Source organism: Accipiter gentilis, chromosome 22 (genome assembly GCF_929443795.1).
Source record: "Accipiter gentilis chromosome 22, bAccGen1.1, whole genome shotgun sequence".
Lineage (NCBI taxonomy): Eukaryota > Metazoa > Chordata > Aves > Accipitriformes > Accipitridae > Astur > Astur gentilis.
In genome coordinates, this window is record NC_064901.1 from 6,514,800 (window position 1) to 6,531,665 (window position 16,866).

General features: G+C 47.3%; 1 protein-coding gene across 1 annotated transcript in view; it reads left to right on the plus strand.

The window, feature by feature from the left end:
* Window positions 1-212: 212 nt before the first annotated feature.
* The window catches only part of EGLN3 (egl-9 family hypoxia inducible factor 3), a 29,875-nt gene continuing 13,221 nt past the window's right edge, over window positions 213-16,866 (plus strand). The window contains exon 1 of the mRNA XM_049825785.1: window positions 213-645. Within this exon, the coding sequence (XP_049681742.1) occupies window positions 289-645 (357 nt within the window). The 5' untranslated portion in view covers window positions 213-288. The remainder of the gene's footprint in view (window positions 646-16,866) is intronic.

Sequence of the window (16,866 nt, forward strand, 5' to 3'; positions counted from 1 at the left end):
GGTCCATAAATCGGGCGGGGGCTGCCGGGCGCCGTTCCCGCGCGGCCTCGGGGCGCGGGGGTGTGGGTCCCGCACGCCGCTCGGGCGGCAGCGCGGGGCTCCGGCCGCACCGCCGGGCCGCGGAGCGCAGCCCAGCCCAGCCCAGCCGGCCGCGGCGAAAGTTTCGCCCGGCCCCGCGCGGCGGCGGAGCCCCTGCCCGGGCCGGCCTGGAGCCGGCGGCGGCCCGGCGGGCATCGCCTCCCGAGGCGGGCGCCGGCAGGTCAGCGGCGCGGCCGTCCCCGCCGCGCCATGCCGCTGGGGCACATCATGAGGCTCGACCTGGAGAGGATCGCCCTGGAGTACGTCGTGCCCTGCTTGCACGACATCGGCTTCTGCTACCTGGACAACTTCCTGGGGGAGGTGGTGGGGGACTGCGTGCTCGAGCGGGTGAAGCGGATGCACCGCGACGGGGAGCTGGCCGACGGGCAGCTGGCCGGCCCCAGCCGCGGCGTCGCTAAGCGGCACCTCCGCGGCGACCAGATCAAGTGGATCGGGGGCACGGAGGAGGGCTGCGAGGCCATCAACTTCCTCCTCACGCTGATAGACCGGCTGGTGATGTACTGCGGGAGCCGGCTCGGCAAGTACTACGTGAAGGAGCGGTCCAAGGTAAGGGGCCCCCGGCCGGCCCGGCCCGGCCCGGCCCGCCTCGCGGCCGCCGGTAGCACCTGGCGGAAAGGTTCCCCCGGCTCCCCGCGACCCCCCCCCCCCCCCTCCGTGTCGCGTCCGCGGGGCGTCCGTGGCTCGGGCCGCCCCGCTGCGGGTGGCGGAGGCGCCGAGCGCTGCCCAGGGGACGCCCGCGGCGGGCAGCCGCGCTCCTGCCCGTGCCGGCGGCGGCCGGCCGCGGAGGTCTTGCTGGAAACGCGGCGGCGGCAGCGGGGCTGCCCGCTGCGGGTCCCTCGCCCCGCCGGTGCCGGCGGCGCTGCCCGGCGCTGGGTCTTCGCAGGGTTCCTCGGTATCGCCGGAGCCCGGCAGGGCCCTCGACTGTAGCCCCGCGTGCCACCGGGGGTCTCTTGGCAGCCGTCCCGGGGGCTGCGGGCGGCACGCCGCTTCCCGGAGGTGGGGCGGGGGAGAGCGCGGACGGGCAACGCGACACGGTCGAGCCTTTGGCCGTGACTTTCCTTCGGAGGATTGTTTCAGGTGGAGGCAGAAGCTCCCTCCCCCCCCCCGCCTTGTGCGCGTACGGGGCTCGGACCCGCTTCTTCGGTTGTTTGCGCCCGTGTGAGAGTGTTATCCAAAGTAGTTTCGATGGTCCGACTCGTGCCGGCGTCCTACAGCTGAAGAGGTTGTCGTTACTGCATTGGCTATGTGGCACAAAATACGGGATGCTCAGTTCGAGCACAGCAACCTTCTCTTTTCTTTTAAGAGGAGAGGTGTTTTTTCTAGGCTTTCTTTCTCAGAAACGGGGAGGACACTTGTAGTTTTCTTTCCCAACGAAGTTTATTTGCACTTGCAATGCCATTACTTCAGTTTGGGATAACTTGGCTTTTCTTTCCTTGTCCGCTTTGCTGTGGCGGACTGGCTTGAAACTAAGTTTGCTTCATTGTCCCGAATGCTGGAAACGTCCCCGTTTCTTTACTTCTGAAATATACTTGAATTCTACAATACATAGAACGTTTTCGAAACATCCAGTTTTAGAGATATGCCAGAAATAGAACGATGAAACTCTTAGAAAATTACAAAAGTGAAAAGTTGGGCATTTCTTTTGGTCCTAACTTGGCACTGAACTAAGGGGATGTGTGAGTGGTACTGAGATTTTTTTTTTTTTTTTTAATCTTTCCCAGAAAACCAAGAAAACTATATGGCGATGTTTACCAGTTGCTTGGGAATACCTTAAAACCTATGCAGGCACCCCGCTGCACCTTTCCACGCAGTGGTAGGAGTAATAAAAGGTTGAAACGTTGTTCCCGTGCTTACCTCCACTGGACTACTGATCAATTCAGTTAAAGCTTGGGTAGATTTGGCTTAAAATGTGAGGAGACTGGATTTCACTTATTCCTGGTGTAAGGAGGTATAAATAACCGTTCTGCTTTGGTGTGCCTTTGAGGTCATCCTAGTTCTTTCTCTGGGTGCCTTCTGTTTGCCTGATTACTGCTGAAAGTGCATTGCTGCACCGCATTGGCTACCTGGCAGGGGAGGGGTGGAACAGGGACTTACTTTAAAGTTGGGCTGGAGTGAAAGGAGGTTGTCCAGCATTCTTACAAGGTATTTGGGGAAAGAGTCAACTGGATGTGTGCAGGCTGTTGGCACTCGCTGGGGAGAAGGGTCTTTTGGGGAGTGACCTTGGGTTGTAGAGATTATTTTAAAACTGAGCTGTGGTGTTGTTGCAGTCATTTTTGTACAAATAGTCATAACAGACAGGACGGAACTTGTTTTATAAGTAGATACCAAGCTACTTGCTATAAAGACAGACTTTTGGCCCTTGTGCTTTACCATGGAAGATGTCAGACTGGAAACAGCCCATGGAAGTGCTACACGACAGTCTTAAGACTGAAAGGGACTCAGTATTGTTTGTAAAACTAAATGTGGAGGGATTTCCATCAGAAATTAATAGTAACCAATCCCCTTATTATAATAATAAGTACCATGGATACGTGTGGCCCTGGAATAGCAGCTGCCATCTGTAAGTGAGATGTGGGACGCCTTCAGCAGGAAGATTATTCCTGTGACTAACCAACTGACTACTACAGTGCATGCAGGTTCCCACGTCACCTATAGACCTTTCCCTTCCACCATTAAACGTGCCCATTTTGCTTATCTTCTCAAGTCTTGTGAATGCATACGCAAAAATCCCAAATTTAAATTCAGTGTATTTTTATTTTAACCTCTAGATTATACACATAAATGGATGCCCAGAAACTTGGAGGGACGTGGGGTGTTTCTGAGCAACTGGACCAGAACTTCTTAGCTGGACATGTGCTATTATAATTTATTGTTTTGGGATATAGGTATTAGATGGAGCTAAGGGTCCAGAGCAATTTGTTTAAAGTGTAAGCCTTTGGCTACATGGTAACTCCTCTTGTCATGGAAATGAATCTATGTGGTATCAGCCTCCTCATTATTTAGAGGTTTCTGCTTTTAAACCAATAGTATGACTTTAATCTTCAGCCTAAGTGTTGGAAAAGGGGGAGAGTTTTGCTTAGTAAAGGAACTTCCGTCAGCTTACTGTCTGCTTAGTGTGATGTGCTTCATGTTGGTTTTGTAGCTACACAAACATAGGAAGACAATAACAACTTTTGTCCAATAAAGGAGGCTTTCCTCGTACCTACATGAGAGAAATGAGTCAGTCAGGATTTTGCTGTTTCCAAATGAATTTCAACAGCATTACAAGAAAGTTAAGAGTGCACCAAAGAGAATGGACAGAAGTAAAACTTTACAAGGGTGCTGGATACTTTTAAGAGCTGTTGGTTGACATTTGAGGGCTGATAATGAAATGTAACCTTTCATCTTTGCAGACCAGTGATCCAAATCTATCTTTGGAGTAAGTCATATTTTAAAATACTAGCTGACATGGTTAAATGATCGAAATAACCAGGTAACATTCTTCCAAAGGACTCTTCTGTTGACAGACCCAGTGCACCACTTGTTGGCTTCTGCATTCTCCTCAACTAGAGTTGCCATTTTCTAGTAAAATAATACAATGGTTCCCCTTTTCTAGCAGATAAATGGCTAACGAGATCACTGCGGCATTGTTGACCCAGGTTCAGTCTTCTCCTCAGAGTGAGAATATTCGCATCCTTGTACAGAAGGACACTCTGGCCTAAGGGCAGAGGTCACTGATTTTGAGGACCTGTCTCCACTCTGCTGGAGCTTCGATGCTTGTTGGAGAAAAGCTGGTGGATGGTTGGGGCCAGGAAGCAAAGCTGCAGCTTGGTCTGTGAGGCCAGTCACCTGGAGTGCCCTCGGGTCAGGTGGTGCTCTGGGGATGGTGGGTGAAAAGGTGATGGGCTGCAGCTTCTGACCCCTCAGGTCCCAAAGTTCCTTCCTGGGGTTAATTGGCATTTGCAGGGGCTTGAGGGGGTTCCCTGTAGAAAAATCCCTGTATTCTAAATAAACAATTAAAAGCAACAACATTATTAAAAAAAAAAAAAAAGGCAGAAAAATATTCCAGAAGAGAAGGCATTTCAGAAATTTTTCCTTCAAGACATGAGAATTTTTTTTTTTATTTTTTTTTTTTTTAAAATTTGGAAGCTGCAGATGTGCCAGGTGCTGTGGAGTTTAGGATATCCATCCCTTTGGCAGCCTCAGATGCTGCAGAGCCTGGGGAGCCCTGAGCCCTGGCAGTCCCTCCTGCAGGGAGGCAGGGGAGGAGGGCTGGCAGGAACCGGGTCTGCTGGCTGGTCTGCGGAAATGTAAAAGCCGTGTTTGTAGCAGGATTGCAGGGTAGCTCATCTGCTGTTGGGAGGCTGTGGCTATTCCCCCTTTCACATTTTGTCTCTGCTGGGGAAGGGCAGCTCTCCCCGTGGTCAGGCAGGGTCCCAGAGTGATGCCATCAGCGCCTGCTGCCCTGGGCCACCTCGGCCGAGTCAGCGCTTGACGTGCTGCCAGCCAGCTGCGTTGGTCCTCACGGGCAAGGGGTGGAAGGTACTTTGAATCGGCATGTGTGCGCTTTATGTGGAATCTGCACGCTGGTCCTGATGGTGGCGTGTCCTGCTATGAGTCACTAGTACCCTCTTGGGTGCCATCATGGGTTGAAATCCATGTCAGGGCTGCCTTTGGGGACCCTGAGCTCATCTTGCGCCTGCTGGACAGCAGTGAGCCCCACTGGCTAGAAAATGAAGCAAGAAGTCATAATCCTAAGAGCTGACCTGCGCTGAAGGAAGCCCATGACTGATGTTGTTAGCTCGGAACCCAACTGTTCCCGTTCAGTGTCAAGTATATGGCCTGAAGTTAAAAAAAAAAAAGTTTTCAATATGTGATTAGTTAATTTAGAAGTCCCTGTGGGATGTGAACCCTCTTGAAAACTTACTTCAAAATCTCTGTGTGGGCCTTTCACTTTTTTAATGGGATGTTTTCTGCCTCTTCTGCTTGTAGCCACAACACCTCCCTGCTCAACCCATCCTGGTGGGCCCTCTCTGACTGTCGCAGGAGAAGCAGGTCTTCTGTGGTGGCCCTTCATGGCTAATGAGTGTTTGCTGAAAACCAGAGTGGGTCCTCCTGCCTACCACATGATGGGGTGTTCTTAGCTAGGTTTTGAAACATGGTCTCTTTAGCAAGTTTTTACCAAGATTCCTGTTCCTGAAGATTGAAGACATGCATGAAATGTCAGAGGCTTGGGTTGAGTGGTCTTCCCAAGTCCCTCATAACTCGGGTAATGAGGAGATATATTTACACTTATGTATGAAGAAAGTTCTGTTCTATAGCATTCAAATTCTGTCTCTTGCAACTAAAACACAGAGTGAAATGCTGCGTTTTCTGATTTAAGGCGTGCATGTAAGGAGCAGGACAGCAGAAAACTGGCTATAGAGCTGAAGAGCAATACTGCCTATAGAAATATACTGGGTTTTTTTCTATGTTACAAAGGATTTTTGATACTTGTGTAGCAGCATGCCTTGCAATTAGTTTACAATGGGAGGTCTGATGAATACCACCATCCAGAAGAAATATGCATAATTTCTCTTTCTTCTAATCAAATGCACATGTTCTGGCATAATGGGTGAGTTCAAATCTGTTCTTCTGGCCGGCTGCCGGCAGAGTCCAGAGCCACTGGAACTGTAAATACAACAGACAAGTCGTTTTATGATATCAGACTGAGGAATTCAGCATTGGCACAGATCCTAGAGTGGTTGCTTTGGCTCGGTGTCAAAGCTGATGTTTATATCTGTGTTTGTCAAGCAAGATTAGTTAGCCTGGTTAATTATACACAGGAATGTATAATTTTTACTTGACAATCAGAGCATTAAATGAGTATAAACCTGGGCATATTAGCTCTTGTTTTTGTTCTTCGTCAAATTATTCTCAATGACTTTTTGAAACTTGCAAGACACTTCTTCTCGGAAAGAGGCATTCAGAGAATCTTTCAGATTGCTTCTTCACTCAGCAGGGACAGGGCATTGGAGAAACGGGTCAATATTTTACAGAGAGCGATGCACGTATCTGTAAGTGGGTTGAGAAGTGTGGGTGACCTCTATGGAATGGTGTTTGAGCTCATACTTGGGTGTTGAAGTTACAAGCAGCTTGAATTTGGTACCTGTTATGTATCATGACTCTTAAGAACCTGACTGTAGTGCACTGGTAGACTTATTCCATGGTAGGCAGTGGAAAAAAGGTGCCATCTTCGGTGTGCATTACACCAGAGCCTTTGGCAGTCAGGTGGCTGCTGTTGGTCTTCCTTATCCTCTCGTGCAGGAGAAGTCTGTAACCACCCAGCAACCTTGCTTACACTGTGTTAGGAGCCTGTCCATGTGCTTTACAGTCATAGTCGCAGAGGGAGGCAGAAGGTGGCTAATCCTGTAAGAGAAGGGACATAAGTCTGAGCTCTCAGGCAATGTAGAGAGCAGAGTGGTCTGTTTATCCTGAGTTTGTGCATGTGTTTATGGTATCAGGGCAGATTACTTGTCTTGTTTTATATCGTCTGTAGTTTTGCAGTCAAGCAGTGCTTAACGAGTCTTATTAGACTCTGGAGTTACACAATGATGGCAAAGGAGTGAAGTTTTCCACAATCTGTCCCATACTGGTGGTGCATTTTCCTCAGTACCTTCTTATCCATTGCCATGACTGCTCTGGTACCAGTCCTTCCCAGCACTGCTGCGTCAGCTCTTAAAGCCAGTGGCTTGCAGTGGTAGCCCTGCTGGTGTGCCTGCCTATATCCCTATTACTTGCAAGCCCTAAGTAAATATGTGCCTCTCAGTTTGTTTTTGTGTGAGGGCTCACCGCTCATTAAATGTCAGTGTAAACCTTCCACACCTGTGTGGGGAGGGACACTGTAATACAGGTGGCATTAATGCTTCTGGGTAAGGGGAGTGTTTGTCCTTTGGACTGGGGGGGGGAGGGTGTGTGTATACAGCATTGCAAGGCACAGTATCCTTGGGAGAGCCGCTGGGGAAAATGGCAAGATTCAGAGTTCAGTGCCCCCTCCCGCTGAGCTTGCATTTTGGGAGGGAGAGGAGCTGGTCCTTGCTATTAATATTTGTACACAGCCTTTTCCCAAGGTAATTATTAATGAATAATTCAGTTCATTACAGCTCACTGTTAATAACAGTATACATTTAAATGGACATGCATTGATGCTCATAACACTGATGCAGAGCAGCATGTACATGATAAAAGTGAACTTGTTTCTTTGCATTAAGGATTCCAGCTGTCTGTGTTAATCCCAGTGTCTTTATTTGATTTCAAAGTAAACTATTCTTTCTTTGACTTCCAAACTTATCTGGATGGGGGCTCAATGTAATACAGCCTTACCTTGCATGTTGCTTCCTGAGCAATTTGCTTGATTTAGTACTCGGAAGCATCTTCTCTTCTTCCTCCTGTGTTACACAGATTTTTTTTTTTTTTTTTTTTTTTTTTCCCTGGGGGGGTGGTGGTGGGGATGTTCAACAGTATCTGTACTCCCTCAGCAATTCCTTTCCGTATGTGGAAGGGGTGGTATAGAGGGAGAAGATAAAACCACAATGACCCGGACATGAATGGATTTTTAATCGGGTGAAATCTTGATGTTTGCAGAACAGACTTGACACACTTGGAAGAGATCAATACTTTTATCAAATGTTTCAAGATGACTCGTACAAAGTCAAAGTACCTCCCCCCCCTTACTTTTTGGGGTGGTATTAACTTTTGAAAAAGTTTTCCTCTGCTCCTGTTTCAGTTGGATTCCCTTCTCCCATTGTGTAATAGGTCAGGGGCAAGTGGTCCTTTGGCACCAGCAGGCCACACAGCACTCATCCATCTTGCAGTGGATGGCTTGTGAGAATGAGGAGGTCAGGAAGGGAAGCCTGTGAATAAGTGTTGCTGGTTTTAGATTTATGGAGGAGGATGTGTGCATACCAACTCGAGGGAATTTGAAGCCCTGGGCTGGATTTATCATGACTGTAATCCTTCTGTCACAAAGCTGAAGACTGAAACAACGTTGTTAGAAAGCTGCCAGCAACACAAGACTCACTAAGCTTCTGTGAAAAGGTTTTATTGGATTAGTAGAGGAGCTCTCAGGTAGAGGTGTTTTGGGAACTACTTCTGGTACCTATGCCTAGGGCAGCTGATGGCCTCTGTGGTGAGCTCCAGGGTAAATAACCGATGCATTGGCACAGAGCGTGGTGGGGGGGCTAGACAAAAGATTTTGATTGATGCATAACATTATATAGCAATTTGTTTTAGACCTTTTATTGCTTTGAAAAGAGATGACAGGGAGTTGGTCAGAAAACCAAGAAGGTCTATAGCTGTTCAGGCAGTGAGGTGGAAGAAGAAAACAGATGATGGAAGCTCATGCCAAGTAGACTATCTATCTACGACTGTTTAAACTATTCACAGGCATGTCATTCCGTCAGCACACACCACTCCTGACCGTTCCTGTGAGTGGTTTGGAGAGCTGTAAGCCCCATTTCCTCTCCATCACTCACTCACACATCTGCATCTAGTATCTCTCAGTGACAGAAAGGAGCTTTTCCCTACAGTCATTTTTCTCTTGTCATTGTGTTTTGATAAGATTAGTAGACAAAGAAACTTCGTGCCACCATGCAAAGCACTTAATAGAAAGCAGTTGATTAAACAAGCTACTTGTTGCTCTGATTTTTCACAAATAAAGTAGTGCAAGAGATTTTGCTGACCATACGGATTCCATAGAGGCTTACTAAGTGTTCATGCCACCAGCCACCCAATTTAAAATGAATAGTATAAACTGCAGGAGTACAGCATAGCACACCATCTGCACAGACTGGAAACTGTTTGTCCAAAGCTTTGTCAGCTGGAAATGGCAGGGTAGCCATGTCTTTTGCCAAACATCAGGGAATTGCATCCTACTTTGTAGCAAAAAGATAACCATTTTGAGTCTCCTGTATATCTAGATAATATGAATCCTTTGGTCACAATAGACTCTTTTCTGTGTTTTCTTTTTGGACCTGAAAATCCAAACAAGAAATATGTTTGCATTTTTCTTGTCTGTAAGTCATAATAATAATTAATCATTGCTTATGTCTTCTTGCACTGTAATTTTTTTGTACAAATTGATAAGGCAAATGTTTTTAAAGTTTTGGCCCCAGTTCAGCAATTCACTTAAGTACTTTTTTTTTAAAGGCTATTTCAGATCAATTGGACTGAAACACATCCTTTGGTGCTTGGCTTAGACTGTGCTAGAATATGGTTAGAAAACTTTAGGAAAAGTTGCAGTGGTTCTTGTGCTGTCCCTGGTCTTTGTCTACACTTTGTCTTAGATTGGAAATATGGCCCACCCTTTACATGGTATCTTGGGAGGGGGCAAGAAGCCTTACTTCATGGAAGTTATAGGCAGCAGTTAATATGACCTTTGCAATTGACTGTCTTGAGGCAAACCTGTCTTATACCATTAACAGGAGCAGTTATTCCAGTAATGCATACAGGGAGATAGGTGCTAGTCAGTGCAAGCTGGGGAATGCCACCCTGAACGGGAAAAGCCTGGGGTGCGAGGCACCATTGGACAGCAGGCTCTGAGGCAGTGGATGCTGGCTTGGAGGCTCCTGACTGCCCTGAGGCTCCAGGGAGTGATGAAAATCTCTTGCACACAGCCTCTCACTGGACCATGTGGGTGGGGAAAAAAAATGCAGAACCAGGGGAATTTGGGAGAGCAGATATTTAAAAAAAAAAAAAAAAGGGGGGGGCGGGGGGAAGTGTCAATTATTCCTCAACTTGCCTGTTCCTAGGTTGTTAACAGTCTTAGGGTGTTGTGTTGAAGACTATGTCTAACTGTACTTTCCCCTTCTGATTTCCCATAGGGAATCTGGTAGAAGTGGTTTGAGAAGTAGAAAAAAGAGAAACTTCACTGTAAATGCTGTAGCATGTCCTGCTGTTAAGGCATATAAACCATGGCATGTGACTAGATGTGCACAAATAGAACAGAGTCCCCCAGGATGTATCGATACCTCTGTTCTTTACAGTGTTCACCAATGTTTCCACTTCCCTAAATTAACTTGTCTTCTGTCTTTCGTTGTCTGTGGAGCATGTGCGTGGTGTCTCTGAAGCAGGCCAACAGGAAGGGTCACTGCCTGGTTAACTGTTTTACAGACTTCCTTTTCACAGAGGAGCAACGAGAGGATTTGCGAATGCCGGTCCCCGTTGGCAAATTTATTATAATTCAACATTTGATGTTGGTCAAAGGCTGAAGTGTCAAAGTTGTGCATTTTACCATTATATTTCTCAGTGCATAACTTGATGTCTAATTGGTGGCCTGAAGGCTCAGTGCCAGTCTGACACTCACAGTGATAATTTCTTGGCAAGGATGAAAATGTAGTTGACTTGTTTTCTGTTTGTTTGATACACTTAGATAAGATGTCTGCAACTGAAACAAATACAATTTTCTTTCTTTCTTGGTTTACTTTTGTCTTTTGCTGGCACTTGGTTCAAAGCCTGTTTTACCGCTTGCCATCCATAGAAGCTATTGCTGCTAATTATGAGCTGTATTAGTACAGTGTCTCGGCTGCAGTTAGGAAAGGCACCGGTTGTGCCAATGGTGACCTACTTCACCCCCACACCTAAATATGCATATATACCCCTGTAGCCCTGACTTGCCACTGCAGACCGGTCCTGCCTTCCCCCTCTGTGTTTCCCACCGCAGAGAAGCACTTGTGCTCCACGCCTCTAGCAAAGCCAGCTGCAGCCCCTCACCAAGGGGTTTCTTACCCCCACTCCTACCGCAGCCTGTCATGCCTGTGCAGCCGCCATCTCAACTCCATCCTAGGGAAGAGAAGAGTCAGGGATGAGGGCTGCTTCCCCTGGCTGCCCAACCAGCTGGCATCCTGGGAGAGCAGCACCCGTCCAATCTCCAGCTTGGCTCACCCCCAGCCGCCCCTGCGGTGGCTCCGAGTACATGCTGCTCTGGCTGCCAGAGAGGAAAGGTTTTGGAGAGGAAGAGGAAAAAGGAGGGAACAGAGCCAGAAAGACCACTCCAGGCTTTCTGCATCCTCAGGAAACATCCTGAACCCACACCAGAGACACCACCTCCCTGCTCAACAGTCGCTGTGCTTCCTGCAAAAACTACCTTAAATGCCGAAGAACATTATTACTTTAAGGCCCGGTCCTGAAGTGGGTTTCGAGAAACCTCCCAAGGGCTGTTGCTTCAGTGAGTTGCGGTGGGAATGGCTTGGTAAGGCTCCAGAGGGGACTGCAGCGAAGCAGGGCAGCAGGGGCCGGCGGGGAGGCTGGGGAGGGAACCCGTCCGGCGTGGCTGTGTCCCCGTGCAGGGCCACTGTCCCAGCCGGCGGGGCCGAAGCCCGTGGCAGCGGCCGCAGCGCAGCCAGCCTGTAGGGTCGGTCTCTTCTGTCAGGTGGTGGCAGCATAAATCCGTGGCAGAGGCTTGACCGGTGGGAAAAGAGAAGTGGGAATTCAGCAGTTCAAATCCGGAGTCTGATGTTGCCCTGCAGCTGGGGTTTAGGACCAGGCTTCCTTGCCTATGAGTTGAGAGCTTTTGTGAATAGCTTTAGGATGTGCAAATGTAAGGCTGGAGCTCAATTCGTTGTGTGTGTGCGTGCATGTCTGCGTTCATGCGTGCTTTCTTTGTTCAGAGTTGCCTAGTTTCTGCCTACACAAATCTTACTGGTGCAAGTACCAGCTGTGTAGGTGGTGGGGAGGGCAGGCACTACAACCCTTTGAAGGATTTTGGTTTTTTTCAACCAATACATTTTATTGCCTAACCTTAGAACAGGTGTATAGCTATATTATTACAAAATTGCCTTGAATCCGAATAGCTTGTTTCCCTTCCTCTGTGGAAAGATGCTGTGTCACTGTATACACATTCATCCCCTTTAATTGCACCCACACTAGAGAGGTGTGCTGTTGTAATGTACATGTGTAGTCAGAGCAGTACAACTTTATGTGCAGGCAAAGCCTTAGAGGTAAAGACTACGCATGTTGTTTCAGCATAGAAGAAATTATTTCTCATGGTAATTTATTATAGGTAATTTTAATGAGTTTTATCCATAAATATTCATTTCCACAAAATCCTCTGCAGGAATAAATATACTGCTAGCTAGGCAAGGTCCTCTGAAAAGGTGGGGGGGGAGCAAAAGACAGATGGGGGGGTGAGTGAGATGGCTTCCTTCTGAAGTCAACATAGGAGATAACTGGTCTCATCAATTAGCCTTAATTTGGTGCCACTGCTGTGATAACAAACACTTGAGGACCGTTCATCTCTCCGTTTATGTAGCCCAGGAATGTCTTAGCAGCCTCAGAAGCCCAGACGGCTCTGACACTTTTGGGAGGACCCTTGGGGCACATTCGGGGTACCTGCCAAGTGTGACGGTGCTAGTCTGAACCCTGCCTTCCTCTCTGGCAGCGGAGAGAGACTTTTGCTGAGCCAAAGGAGACAAAGAAAAACATCTCCCAGGTGCGGCGCTGCCTCAGGAGCGTGCGAGGCTGCCAGAGGTGTCCCGGCCGGTGGGCCCACGGGGGGACCATGGCTGCGGCTGCGGCTTCCCCGTCCCGTCCGGTTGGCAACTCTGCTTCGAAGGCGGTGGCGGGTCGCCTCCTCTGCCTGTGGGCACCCAGGCTGCTCCTGGGACCCTCCGAAGCAAAACGTTCACGGGGAGCCTTAGGGGTGCTGCGTACCATGCGTGAGCTGATAAAAGTCTTGTGGGCAGCATTGCTGGCTCGCCCTGGGCCCACAGGCTAAAAATAAATGAATAAAAGTAAAAAAGGGATGATGGCCAGCTCGGGCAGCTCTGACACCAGCAAAACGCAGCTTGCCTGTGTTGTGCCTGTCTTCCCTGACCATTATTAACGCACCCACAAGAGCATCAAAATAGGTAGAGTTCTTTAAATGTTGCAGGAAAAAAAAAAAAGCCGTGTAATCCTCTGGGTGATTAGTAGCAGAACCGAAAAGGTCTTAAGTGCTGACAAAGAATGAAAGGCTGGAATATTTAAGGAACTATGAACTTATCTTTCTACCACACAAACGAGGATATTCTGCAGAGGATGTCTGTGCTGGTTACCGTGTCTTTGCTCCCCGCTGAGAACCTGAACGTACAGGGAGGGTCCTTACAGATCTCCTTAATGAGCCTGCACTTACTTATGAATTTGCTTTCCTGCGGGGGTGGCACTTGTCACCGTGTCCCCCGGGACTCATTACAGGGGATGCTTTCTCTATCTGCATTGATTGCTTGGGATGCTTTCTCGTTAGTGCAGCTCGTCCAGGTTTGGCTCTTGGGGAGACGAGGGTACTGAAAGAGTTTTCTGGGTGATGAAAGAGGGCTTCAAGAACAGGCAAAAAATAATCCTAAAATTTAATTAAACAGAGTGGTTTTTTTTGAAGTGTGGGAAATAAGCCTGCGTGTGCAGCAGGAGGGGGAGGGAGACCAGTAAGAACCAGAACAGAGAAGCGCCTTGAGCGTCTGTGTGCTGCAAGCGTGGGTTTCCCCCTCTTCCCTCCACAGCGTCTCTGTGAAGTGTACTCTGGAGTAAAGTTTGCGTTTGATCGCCGATCGCCTCACGCTCCGCACGTAGCCCTGTCGTTAAGCCATCATCTCACTGGCCTGAAGCCAGGGCTCAGCAGCGCAGGGGCGGGAGGCCTTTCTAAACTGAAACAGCCTTTATTGATACATTGATGCACTGCGCATGTTTACAGCTGCTAATTGGAGACTTCATCTGAATATCCTCGACTCAACTAATTTACTGGCAATAGCCTTTTAAATTTCAGGTCCTGCCGTGACGGTATGCCTGGTCTTCACAGCACGCTGATCTCTTCTGAGACTGTATTGTCTCTGTGTGCATGCAAGGCACAACGTCTGAGTCACGTTGCAGCCTAAAATGTAGCTTTAGGTCAGAGGAGGATGTAAAATAAAAATCTTACCCGATTTTACCATTGCAGAAGATGAGACAAGCACTGGGGAACAGGAGAAAAGTGGTAATTGACATATGCGGAGAAATATGGGGATTAATTGAACGTACAAGGAAGGAGGTTAATCCTTTTAGCTATTAGAAGAGACAAAGATGCTCACTGCAAGGACAGTTGTGATCCTATGGCAATTTTAGATTTGTTTCCTTTAATTTCAGTATCTTGTTTTCTCCTGGCCATGCCCAGAGGCTGAGCGCAGAATTTGGGTGGTGGTCTGAAAGCAAGAGGTGTTATTTTACTTGGCTTTAAAAACAAAACAAAACAAGCAATGTAGACCATATATAGAAGAAGATGAATGCCTGGGACTCTTTTGCTCAGGAAACCACAAGTCAGATTTCTCTCCTCCGAAGCCTGGAGAACTTCTCCTGCGGTCGGGTCCTTTCACAGTTTCCTGAATTGCCTCTTCACTTTGGGATCTCAGGGAGTATCCAGCAATGGGGACAGCTCAACAAAACTCACCACTGTCTCCAAAGCTTGGTTTGCAAATGCTCCCTATTCTCTTGGCAGTTGCAGACAGCCACTGCTGACACGAGGCATAGCTGTTCCATGCCTTCCCACTTCACAGCGGCACTGCCCTGGCAGCCAGCTTGAACTTGAAGGGCATCCAAATTTATCTCTAAGTGGGTGTTCTACTAAGAAAAGAAATAAAAAATAGTTGCAAGCTGAAGCTGTCCTTCACGTTAATAGGACTCTTCAGGCCATGAAGAATTAAATTTTGTTGCCAATCATTAGAAAAGCTTCCTAAGCCCCATCACAGATTCATTTAATAGGGAGCTCATTTTTAAAGCAGCATCAATCTGTGATCTAGCTTCCTTACAGACAGATTCCATAAGATTTGAAAGCTTATTACAGGCTCCTTAAGCTACCACTAGACAACATGCCAGTCATCAACAGCTGTGTGGCATGGAGATAATCCATGACCGGAGCTTTCATGGGTAGTTCTTTGTTTCTACCCTTAGTTCTAGAAGAAATTTAATAAGCAGAAACAGTTTTCCATCTTATGGTAATTAGAATAACATCAGGTAGTAATAGCCTTTTGTTGGTAAGCAAAGGTAAACCAGTATATCTGGATCTTTTTCCTACAGATGAGAGCAGTAGTCTTTCCCACAATTCTCACTCTCAGGCTGTTCCTCAAAAAATTCTCCAAAATGTGCCCCCAAGCACCTGGAAATAATACTCGAGCTACAATGGTGCATACAAAAGACCAAAGAGAATAAAAAGGGAGAGATGAGGTTTCCAGTTCTTGGAAGATCTGAATCTGATGACCAAGGTCACATACATGCAGGGAGAAGCAAGTACTAGACCACCTGGCTAAAATGCTGTGCATGGAAACAGGATTTTTGTACAGTTATAGGTACTTGGCCAGCAGGAAAGTATTATGTAAAAAAAAAAAAAAAAGTGCTGTTGGGCATCATGAAAACCACATTGTGCTCCTGAGATGAGAAATTTTGAGAATGAATGTATTTTCACTTGTGTGGCTGCATCTCTGTCCATAGAAATGTCTTCTCCTTTCCTCTAAAAATTGTCAGGGTTGCTGATAGAATAGAAGAGCAAGGAGCAAAAGTAGCTGTGATCATGTCAATCTGTCCAAGATATAGTGCTCCAGAGATGAGTCATCTACTGGTACAGGGTCCTCCTATCAGTCTTTCGTATCTCGTTTGCCATGGCTCATTTGGCCCTTCAGTAGACACTTGTCACCTGCACCCAAGGCACCTTTGCTGGGTAGGACTACTTCTGCAAGCTAATGAAGCATTCAGCAAACTGTGCTTGTAGCTGAGTTTGTGGAGTTTGATCTGCTTTGTGTTTCATGAAAGAAGGTAAATGCCCCAGGGTTTTTGTTGTTATTACTGTTGGCTTTTTTGCTTTTATGATGTCTTCTATATGGCTTCAGTTCAGGCCTCCATAGGAAGATGAAAGTTGGAAGTGAAAAGGTGCAGGTGTCTTGCCCTGCCAAATTCCAGCACTTTCCCCGGTGTTTCTTAATTTCTAAAACCAGGCTCCTTCCTCACATATCTTTTCCCCTCTCTTGTTTCCACCTCTGAGCAAGAAGCTGATCAAAGAGGAGGTGGCTAGGTTTAACTTTGTAAATCCAACAGCTGTTTGACTGAAGACTGATTATTAAGTTATGGGTGAGGAAATGAGGTACTGGTTTCTCATGAACTACTGCCACTGAAGCCCATTTCATGTTTTGCATGACTGAAGCCAGCAGGGTTTTGTCCCCCTTTGGAATTGGTGATTCCCTTTCCAACAGGCACAAAGCTGATGTCTCTGATTTTTTTGGTGTTTTAACATGATTTTCTTCCCTCTGTTCCCTCCCATCTCTACAGAGTATTAAATTAGACCAATTTTCCTAGTTCATGCTTCAGTATAGCAGTTGAGTGTTTTAACTTTCATAATTCAAACAAACAAATATTTAATAAGTTCATGAATATTTTATACTTAACCATTATAAGCTACACGGTAGAAAACACTTGGGTGCAATTGGGTGCAACAAGAAAGTACTTAAGAAACACCCCGTTGTGCCTGTGTGTCAGACAAGCCTCAACTGAGAATCTCTTGTCTTTGATCATGAAATGTCAGACTACTCATGTTCTCTTAATGTAGAGCATGCTGTGTGCCATTCCCTTTCTGGCTGTACAGACTGTGTGCATCTACAAACTAAAATCAAGCTGAGTACAATATGCACTCAGACCTAAGTCAATTAGGCGAATCCTGGTAGTCCTCATTTCCTAAAGTCTGGTCAAGTGATTTTTTGTTTGCACTTGAGTTCAGGACTGAGAACCACATATTGGACTGAAATTTTGGAAACTTGGAAG